At 51.3% G+C, this 10,487-nt stretch overlaps 1 protein-coding gene across 1 annotated transcript; it reads left to right on the forward strand.

The window, feature by feature from the left end:
- The first annotated feature begins 2,335 nt into the window (after positions 1-2,335).
- Positions 2,336-5,534, forward strand: LOC119862118 (zona pellucida sperm-binding protein 3-like). Its single transcript, XM_038418147.2, has 9 exons — positions 2,336-2,861; positions 3,569-3,687; positions 3,777-3,880; positions 3,953-4,130; positions 4,209-4,329; positions 4,430-4,521; positions 4,619-4,764; positions 4,902-5,044; positions 5,370-5,534. Exons 1-9 carry the CDS (start codon positions 2,475-2,477, stop codon positions 5,391-5,393), a joined length of 1,314 nt encoding a protein of 437 aa, XP_038274075.1. The 5' UTR covers positions 2,336-2,474; the 3' UTR covers positions 5,394-5,534.
- The last annotated feature ends 4,953 nt before the right edge of the window (positions 5,535-10,487 follow it).

Here is a 10,487-nt window from a genome sequence, read left to right on the forward strand (position 1 = left end):
TCCGAAGGTTGCGGAGGTCCCCCTTCTTGGGAAGCAAGGTGAGCATGGCTTGCCCAGGCCCTCTCTTGGCTTTAAGAAACAAACCGTTCTGGGGGAGGGGAGAAATGGGGGCGCATGTGGGGAACATGTTGGGGAAAACAACTCAACCCTGCAAACTCCACCCCAACTCTGGAACGAGAACACCAGTTTTGGAACTCATCTGACGAGTTATGCGGATATTAGAGAGGACACAAATTTCCCCTTGAACAGAATTCAGTTTCGCACTTATCCACAGTGGAACAGACATTGGGCCAGACTGAGTGAGCAAGTGACCAGGAATGCTGCTGTAGCCCTGTGGGAGGTGGAAGCACTGGGGTCTGGGCCCTCTTTCATTATTTATCCACAACAGAACAGCTTGAATGGGAGAGAAGGGGGAAGCCCATCATCAGAATGTCCCCTTGCTCAGTGGTTCAAGCATTCTTCTGAGAGATGGGAGACCCCTATTCACATCCTTTCTCTCCCCCGCAGCAGAGAGGAGGAATGAAACCTGGGTCTCCCACATTCCAGGTGAACGCTCTAACAACTGGGCTAAAAGTTCTGAGATGGACACCACGTCCTTCTCCAGTAGAATTGTGAATGGGGACCAAGCCAGTAAGCAGCACACCCAGAAAATTGGGGCCAACATGCGATTTAGGCAGCCAAATGCCTAACTTACCCTGGCTCATGGGTAGCTCTGGGCTTAGGTCCTTTTGAGTGCAAGGATGTGGGCAGGAGCTAGCTCATCCACTGCTAAAAGCCCCTCCCTCAGCCTAGGGAGGAGCTACTGAACGGAGAACCCAACCAAGTTCAGGGGACAACAAAGGCAATAACGGGAACAGGCATGGGGGTCAAAGGGCCAAAACTAGGGAACCAGAAAGGGACATTGAGCAGAGAGCCCGGACAGTGCCTACTGCTCCTCAAAGGCATTGAGAGAGCTGGCAGATGCTGCCCAGAGGAACTCTTCCCAGATATGTGAACGAATAAAAGAACGAAAGACAGCCCCACAGTCGCAGGGCCCTCATCCGCCAACCTCCTCTCCCTGGTGGTACGAATGGCCACATTGGTCATGGCCAGGGGGAGCCTGACGAGGTGGTCCCACGACTTCATGGGGCCTCGGATCGGATTTATGTAAATAAAAAAGTGTAGGGAAAAGTGCAGCCAGAACCTTAATAAGAGGTTCTGGAGGAGTCGGAAGAGGACCTTCAGCCTGGCGTACTGAAGGTATGCATGTGCCAGGGTCTCCCTCACGCCACTACAGGGACAGGCTTCAGGGACAGAAGTGAACTGCACCAAGTAGGCTTAGGTAAGAGATAGGTGTCTGGACTCCTAGAGGGAGGCAGCTGTGCACGTGCCCAGAGTCTGAAACACGGGCACCTTGGGAACTTTATACTTAAGAACATAAGAACATAAGAATGGCCATACTGGGTCAGACCAAAGGTCCATTCAGCCCAGTATCCTGTCTATTGACAGTAGCCAATGCCAGGTGCCCCAGAGGGAATGAACCTAACAGGTAATGATCAAGTGATCTCTCTCCTGCCATCCATCTCCACCCTCTGACAAACAGAGGCTAGGGACACCATTCCTTACCCAGCCTGGCTAATAGCCATTAATGGACTTAATCTCCATGAATTTATCCAGTTCTCTTTTAAACCCTGTTATAGTCCTAGCCTTCACAACCTCCTCAAGCAAGGAGTTCCACAGGTTGACTGTGCGCTGTGTGAAGAAGAACTTCCTTTTATTTGTTTTAAACCTACTGCCCATTACTTTCATTTAGTGGCCCCTAGTTCTTATATTATAGGAACAAGTAAATAACTTTTCCTTATTCACTTTCTCCACACCACTCATGATTTTATATCTATCTATCATATCCCTATCTCTATCATATCCCCTCTTAGTTTCCTCTTTTCCAAGCTGAAAAGTCCTAGCCTCTTTAATCTCTTCTCATATGGGACCAGTTCCAAACCCCTAATCAGTTTAGTTGCCCTTTTCTGAACCTTTACTAATGCCAGTATATCTTTTTTGAGATGAGGGGACCACATCTCAAAACCACTGTAATAACTTAGATGCTGCTGAGTGAATTTAGGTGCCTACAGAGTTGGCTGTGTGATTTGTGGATCACAGTGGAGCCAAATACAGGATTTACAGGCCTAAATCTGGGATTGAGGGGCTGGGTCCCTTTGTGGTGGAGCCCACCCTTAGCTTTCTATTGAACGAAACAGGGCAGGAATTTCCTAACTGCAGATGATGAATAGACCAACAGGTGGAGCTGATTCCCATTGGCCCTCCCATTTCCTTGCTCCAGGGTGTGGGCAGTGGGTGTAATTGGGCCCCAGCTGCCTGAAAATTAGCAGAGGGTGTTAACTACCTGGGGCAGCTCTGAACAAGCTTTAGGTGCAGGGTATAAAGCCCCAGAGCAACAGTATCCCTTCATACTGGGTTTGCTGTAAGCAGGCAGGATGGGGTATAGAGACAGCTTAGGCTTTGCTCTTCTGTGCTGGGTGGTTAGTGGGGTAACCAGTTACAATCCTTGGGATTTCTCTAGGAGTGACTTGGCCATCTGGAGACCCACCCCCAGAGCTGAGCCCCCTCTCAGAAATGCCCATGTGCCCTCTCTTGCCCTGCCCTACCCCTGGGCTGTGTCCCCGCTGCAGCCTGTCATGCTGCAGTGTCAAGAGGCTCAGATGGTGATCACTGTGCACAGGGATCTGTTTAGGACGGGGCGACTGATCAAAGCTGCTGACCTGAGCCTTGGCCCAGCTGCTTGTCGGTACACGTCCCTTAATGCTGCACAGAGTACAGTGATCTTTGTAGCTGGGCTCCATGAATGTGGCAGCACCTTACAGGTAAGGATTCATGCAAGCCAGGAGCCCCTATTGATTCCTAGCATCACTGCCCCTGTCTTGTCTGATGGGGTTAAAAATGCAGGGTGGGAGGGAACAGTGGGTGGAATTTTGTTCCTGTCATTGACAAGCTCCCTGTTTTTCCTGGGTGCTTCTTCCTAGCCTCCAATTTCATGCACTAGAATTCTGCCCTGCTCTGCTCCTGGAACAGGCTCATAAGTGGAGCCTGAAGAGGGTGCTCTGGTGGCTCAGACAGACTTTGCTTCTAGACACCCCTGTCCAAAGACTATCTGGAAGCTCTACAGACAAGACCACTGAACTGAATGCACTGATTAGTATGTGGCAGAGCTCTACATAGGCTGTAGGGGGGAGAGAGGGATAAACACCTGTCTTCCTGAAACATTGATAAAACTCACCTGAATGCAGTTAACAAGTTACATCTGGGGTGGGGGTGGGGGGAGATTACTGTCTGATTCTTTCACAATGTGCACAGAGAAAACTAGTGAGTAGTTGTACAAAATGGCACTACTGTGGATCTAGCATTCTGATAGCTGCTCTAGCAAACTGAGCTCTGAAGTTCCCAGTTGACTGCGTGCTTGTCAGAAAGACAAGTTTTCCATCTGTCTGAGGCTTGTTCTTAGGCTCATCTGAATGACTTTACAAATGCTTTGTGTGCTAGTGTTAACCCTTCCATGTCTGGTTCTTCCCAGATGACCCCAGACTCCCTGGTTTACAGCACAAGCCTGAACTATAACCCCACCCCTGCCAGCAACTCTGTGATCCTGAGAACCAATCCAGCCGTGATTCCTATTGGGTGTCACTACCCCAGGTGAGAGTCTGAGATGCTCAGATCCCTCCCTCCCATTCAGTCCCTGGTCTGGGATCTAGCTCAGTGACTGAGGTTTGTTCCTCTCCCAGGAAGGACAATGTGAGCAGTAAAGCCATCAAGCCAACATGGGTTCCCTTCAGCTCTACCCTGTCTGCTGAGGAGAAGCTGGATTTCTCCCTGCGCCTGATGAATGGTAGGTGGGAGGTCCCTTCAGGGGAGCTGAGCCCTGCCTGTCTGTCCTGCTCACTGTGAACTTGCCTTGCAGATGACTGGAGTGCTGAGAGATCCTCCAGTGGATTCCAGCTGGGGGAGGTCATGCATATCCAAGCTGATGTCAGCACTGGGAACCATGTGGCTCTGAGGCTCTTTGTGGACAACTGTGTGGCCACCCTGACCCCAGACAGGGACTCCTCTCCCCGCTATGCTGTCATTGACTTCAATGGGTAAGAGCTGGGAGCCCTTTCTAGTCTAGAATCTCTCAAGTCTGTGGGGATATTACTAAACAGAGTTCTTGTGTGTAGGTGCCTGGTGGATGGGAGATCAGATGACACCACCTCAGCCTTCATATCCCCCAGGCCCCGGCAGGACACGCTGCAGTTCATGGTGGACGTGTTCAGGTTTGCAGGAGATGCCAGGAACTTGGTGAGCTCCCTGATTTCTGCTCCAAGTCTCTTTCCCCAGGCTAAGCAGCTGTTAGTGTCCCCTGGGATGGTCCTGATCCCTCTTCCCACTTCCCTTCTAGATCTACATCACCTGCCATCTGAAAGTCACTGCAGCTGAGCAAGCCCCAGATCCCTTGAACAAGGCTTGTTCCTTCAACAAAGCAGGCAACATGTGAGTAGACTAGAACCCCATCAGGGGAGTGACTGGGGAAAGGCAGCCTAGAATAGAGAACTCTTCACTGTAGATGACTGTTCCTGTTCTGTTCCAGCTGGTCTCCAGTGGAAGGCACCAGAGACATCTGCAGGTGCTGTGAGACTGGGAACTGTGGATTGCTTGGAAGACAGTCCAGGAGAGCAAAGCATTTGAATAGATGGCCAGGAGAGAACTTCCAAAGAGATGTGGTTTCCAGACGCGGTAAGTTCTATTTCAGCCACTCCACCTGGAAAGATGTCTAGCTTGCTCAAACTGACTGGTCTTTGGGTACTCTCATCCCAAAGTGAGACTAACTGACAACTTAATGGGTTCTTGCTTATGCCTCTTCCCCCATACAGGCTCCCTTTCTAGGAGGGAAGCAGAAGCTGAAGTTGTAGTAGGACCCCTATTCATCATGGATGCCTATAAAGGATCCAGGGATATTCTAGCAGATCCAGTGGAAGTGGGAAAGGCAGCCTCCGACAGAAGATGGCATCAGAGGGTATCTTATTTTCTAGCTTAAAGTATGTGTTTCGGCTGGCTGTCTTGGTCTGCCATAACTGCAGTACTCGGTTGAAGCACCCACTGGTGGTCTAAGAAGTGGAGGTTGATTTAGGGATTTACAACAGAGGTGCCTGCATTGTCATGCAGGCCCAAACTTCAGTTGGGTATGGATAACAACAGCGTTAGTTCAATGGAGCACACAGAATGCTTCCAAACTGCTGCATTCTGTGAATTGGCCAAGTCATCTTGGTGGACTTGACAAGGCAATGGAGGTAGATAGAATCAGGACAAGGAATTTAACTACCTGTATCTCTCTCTCTCAGGGGCAGGAGAGAAGGCTTGGCTGAGGCTAACCATGGTGACTGTGTAGGGTTTTTACCTACTAATAGGCGTCCTCCTCCATATCAAATGGCCGCAGTTTCATTGTGGGAGCTGTTGTGGGAGCTTTACCTTCTGTATAATGACAAATAAAATCCACTGGAATCTGAGGCTGGTCTGTACTGACGCGGTAACGGACAGCCTTTCAGCACAATGGGCACACAAACGAAAAGATGAGGAGGCTCCAAGGTGATGCTCACTACCTCTGAGTGGGTGCAGGGGCCTGTCACCTTATTTGTTTTGTCAAGGGACAATTCTGTTTAGATATTAAATGAGCCTCCTCCTGCAGCCCCATCACTTTTTAGAAAAACAGGGAGGGGTGTAGATCTGTCCCCATGTAGAACATGAGATGGGATGAGATTTAGATTATATCTGGCAAACTTGGGGGGAAGACTTGTAAAATGGCATGTGTAGTGGCCATAACCTCCCCTTCCTTCATCGCAAACAATCCCCCTTCTTTCCTCCCTCCAAGGTGCAAGTCAGAGTTCTTCAGGTGCCTACAACTTGGGTGTTCTCCCTCTCCCAGCCACCAGTTCTCTGCATGAAATAGCTTTCAAGGCTGGCTGACTTTGGCAGGGTTGCTTTACAAAGCCCTCTAGACCAGTGCTACACAAAGTGGCAGTCTGCAGACCAGTGCTGGTCCACAAGCCATCGGCTGCTGGACTGTGCACACATGGGGGGGGGGGGGGGAAGGAATTGCCAGTCCCCCACATCAGATAGCTTGAGAAGCACTGCTCTAGGCTACATCTAGGGGCACAAGAGTCTCTCAACAGCTTAGCTGAGTGGGGGTTGCTTTAGTTCACAGCAATGGCCAAAGTCATGCCCCTTATGGGCTATTAGTTGACCTGGCCCTGTGGAGGGTCACAGGGGAAGTGCCTCAGTGAGGGCAAGAGAAAGCTGGTGTTCTGAGGCCCAAGGCAGGGCTTGAACCCCTCCTTTCAGGGGGTTTTAGAGACAAACCTCAGAAAAGCAAAACTAGCTGTATCTGCCTCATCAGTCCCTGTGGCAGAGATCCAGCCTACCCTACCCATACAGTTTCAAACCTCCCCCTTGCTTCCTGATATACATCTAGGTCCTCCACCTGTTTCTTCCTCAACTGAGAGCTCCCAGTTACTGACTCCCTTCCCTGCAGGATGATTCATTTCCACCTCCAAGAATACAACTGAATTTATCTCTAGGACAGCTGTGTGAGGTAGAGAAGGCTCCCTCTCCCTGTTTCACAAAGGGGGAATAGAGCATCCTGGAGGTTAAGATGAAACTGAGGTGCCAGCACGACAAATCCTTGTTTAAGTGATTTGTCCCACAGGAAATCTGTCTGAGATGACATAGATCCCTTTCCCCGGGCCCTAGTTCATTATCCTCAGCACAGAACCATAATCTGTCCTGGAATTCTTCCTGCATCGCTCATCCTGGGGCAGGGTGGAGGGAATTATTCATAACAATGGGGGTTGAAGAGGGAAGTAGCAAAACCAGAGTCAATGGGGGAGGGTTCTCCACTGAATACCTACTCCAGTCCATCACAGCTAGGCTGTGAAGAGCCTTGGTGGCTAGGCTGATGCACTGAGCTGTGGTCTATGATCAACAGCTGGAATTATAAAGCTGTAGAAGGCCTGTATGAGTAGCTTAAGCAAGTTAGCATAAGTGTGATGAAGTAGGCTAGTGACCTTTGGCATAGATAAATGCCCTAACGGTCACCCTTTTTTTTAGATTTTGGGAAACTAAACATGTTTACCTAAAAGTAGGAGACAGAGCTTGATGGTAGAGGGTGACCACAGGGAACACTGCAGAAACGTGGATACTCACCATAAACCAGTTCAGGCATGGAGTGGCAGGTTTGAGAATGAGCTAATTGGTGTTAAGATGTATAGCTATTTTAGCCTATAAAATAAGTGCACCCTAATATTATGTGGCTGAGGAAGTTAGATTAGCATGAACATTCATTATATTGCTCAGGCCCTATACAAAGGGCAAACCACCCTGTGGAATTAGTCTTTCTTATTCTGTTGTTTCTTCCTCTTCCTTTAGCTTTAAAATTTCATAGCTGTCTAACTTTAGCTACTCAGCATTTGACTCTTCAAGCTCTATTATTCACCATCATTGAGGAAACTGGACCATTGGGCTCACTTGGCATGCCAGAAGCGAGGCTGGTCCTCTATCTCTTACCACCAGGTACCCCAGGAAGGGTGTGAGTGTGCTAATCTAGGAGCATGGTAAGGAATGATACCACAGGCTCCCCCAATGCTATACTGTGTGGTCAGGAGTTTTTGTAGCCTTTTCATTAACTTTAATAAAAGTCTCTAAGGCTGTTTTGTTCTCCAATGCGAGTGTCCTTGCCAAACACCCTGAGGGTCTGTACAAGACACTGAACTTGCTACATCTGTGTAGCCTGATTCCAGGACAAGAACCTTATCTTCTGGTCAGATTGATGGGGGAGCCTATATTATACTAACCTCTACAATCAGGCAACAAGTTCTAACCTTGGCTTTCCTCTTCCAGCAGCCGTAGATCCTGTGCTGCTGGTGGGGTTGAGTGCGGCAGCTGCTACCCCAGCTTTCACCTGCTTTACTCGGGGATCTTTTCTTGTAGGCCCCAACTGCAGCCAGCCCCTGCCCGAGCTGCTAAGTGACTCTGCCATCCTTGCAGAATAAATGAAGAGCACTGAGCAGACTGAGGCAACTTCTGCCTTCCTGAAGGGGATGTTCCCGCTAGTGAATGGGCGAGGAAGGAGGTGACCCCTTTAGCTGTATCCCAGACTCTCCCATGAGAAGCTCCTCCCTGGGGCAGGCTGGAGCAGGGGTGACCCCTGTATTGCCTGGAATGCTGCTGTGAATGCTGTTAATGAGCAAGGGGGCCAGGAGGTCAGACCCCTGAGCACTTTGGAAAACACTTTTATTCCCCTTCAGGAGCCTCCTTGGGAGAGGCAGGGTATGCAGCAGGGAGCTGCATTTAGAATGGGGCTTTGTTTCCCCGGAGCCCCATGTTGCTACTCTTGGGGGTGTATGTGTGGTGCTGCCAGGGAACTAGCTGCCACTGGATAAAGGTGAGGTCAGCAGCACCCCATGTGTTCCTGTTCCGCCCTGGAGCTATGGTTAACTGCTGTGCCTTCCCTCTCTGACTCAGCCCTGCTGCTTTCTGTTCCTTGTCACTGGGGGAAGGCAGGAGTACAGCCTAACACGGCTGCTACTCTGAAACCTATCCAAACCTACTGGCCTTCATGGATTTATGATCTGAAAGTGTCAGCTTAAATCTGCCTCTAGCTCTCCATTAAAATTACCCTGAGTGCCTCCTCCTAGGAGACACTTCAGCGCCTGTCCCCACCTAGTGTGCTCACGAATACCATGGAGACCACAGTACCTGCTCAGCTGGGATAACTGTCTGGCTCTGTTCCTGCCCCATTGCCCATCAGAGCCCCACCACTCAGGGGGTTGGAGGCTCAGGGGGTGGGAGCAGGGACTCCACAGGTCCCGGGCTCAGTCCCCTCCCCAAGCTCCTACTCCTGGCTGAGCGGATTTGGAAGAGGAGTTAGTGGGGGAGGGTCCCTCCTTTCCCACCCTGATTCTAGTAACCGACATTCCAGGCTAAGCCATTTCCAGGAGCCAGGAATGAGTTAATGCTCTCGGGCTAGCGTGGCAAGGTCCTGTGCATGGCTCTGCTGCTTGGGGGGCATGGCTGAGCCCACCTGCTTGGAACAGCTGATGCCCAGCTGGTGTTGTCTGTGGTCCAAAGGCCAACTCCAGCCTCCCCCGGTGAGAGTTTGGCTGGATTTTGGTGCAGCTGGGTGTCCTTTTGTCCTACAAAAGGAAACCGGAGTGGTCCTGGACCCACAGGCTCAGACTCAGGGCTTGTTCCTCTAGCACAGGGTGCAGGGAGAGAAGAACAGGCCCCTCCCTTCAACCACCCTTCCAGTGCTGCTCTGTGCCCAGCGGCCTTTGGCTAATTACAACAGTGAACAGGTGCGGCCAAACTTTCAAGGCTCAGAACTGAGGTGGGCACCAGGACTGTAAGAATGGCCTGGGGGGCAGGGCACAGGATGGGGACTCAGGTGTCAGGCCTATAAGAATGGCCCCGGGAAGCAGGGCACGGGGTGGGGACTCGGGAGGCTGGGTTCAATTCCCCTCTGGGCCCCAGGTTTCCTGTGGGACCTCGGGCAATTCATTTCCCTGAGCCTGGGCCTCCATTCCCCACCCCCTGCGATGGGGATAGCATGTCCCTGCCTGGAGGGGGTGTGGGGAGGGGAGTATCCATTAGTGACTGTGAGGCCCTGGGTTCGTGTGGTGACAAAGGTCAGATAAGCAGGGCTGGACTTTCAGTACAGCTCAGCATCCACCTGCTCTGCTCCTAACCCAGTGAGCTGAGCTCTTCTCAGCTGCGCCCGGAGAGGAGCTGGGGAGTTCTCCGGGGAAGGGTGGCCCATGGAATGGTTTTTCTGCTGCCTCTTGTTCCCTGCCCAGCTCGCTACCTTGGGACAGCCCTGGCAGACACTGGTTCCAGAGCAGAGGTGCCCTTCCGCCAAGGGGCTCTGCTGCTGGGAGTGGGGGGTCCCGTCCAGTCCCTGCCCTGCGCAAGTCACTTAGGCCCAGATCCTCAAAGATATTTAGACTCCCAACTACCATTGAATTGAAATCAAGGGAAGGCAGTAGCTTTCAGGATCTGGGCTTTAGTCTCTTTGCCTCGGTTCCTCTTCTGTGCTACGTACTTCCCTGCCTCTGAGCAGGGGTGCTGGACTAGTTTGTAGAGTGGGGGTGCTGAGAGTTATTGAACTGTAAACTGTAAAGCCTGTATATGCTGGGAACCACTTCAAGCCAGCGCATGAGGCCAAGCCCCAGCAACAGCATCTACAGCTCTGAGGAATGTTGTGAGGACAAACACACTGAGAGCGTGAGACGCTCACATGCTGCGCAGCAGTAGCCAGCAGGGCTGGCAGCCAGTTGCTCATTCGCTCTGTCTCCCTCTCAGCGTAGCCCCAGGGGCAGGGGCAACCTACGGCGTTTGCGTCGCAGCTGGGACTAGAACGCCTAGGAGCCAGCTCTGAAGGCCTCTGCCGCCCCCTGCTGGCAGCAGAG

Source organism: Dermochelys coriacea, chromosome 10, assembly GCF_009764565.3.
Source record: "Dermochelys coriacea isolate rDerCor1 chromosome 10, rDerCor1.pri.v4, whole genome shotgun sequence".
NCBI classification, from domain to species: Eukaryota; Metazoa; Chordata; order Testudines; family Dermochelyidae; genus Dermochelys; species Dermochelys coriacea.

Excerpts from the sequence above, each read along its gene's own strand:
- LOC119862118 (XM_038418147.2), top strand. The coding sequence starts at position 2,475 with ATGGGGTATAGAGACAGCTTAGGCTTTGCTCTTCTGTGCTGGGTGGTT. Across the intron at positions 2,862-3,568 it reads AATGTGGCAGCACCTTACAG|ATGACCCCAGACTCCCTGGT; the intron begins GTAAGGATTCAT and ends GGTTCTTCCCAG. Across the intron at positions 4,765-4,901 it reads AGATGTGGTTTCCAGACGCG|GCTCCCTTTCTAGGAGGGAA; the intron begins GTAAGTTCTATT and ends TCCCCCATACAG.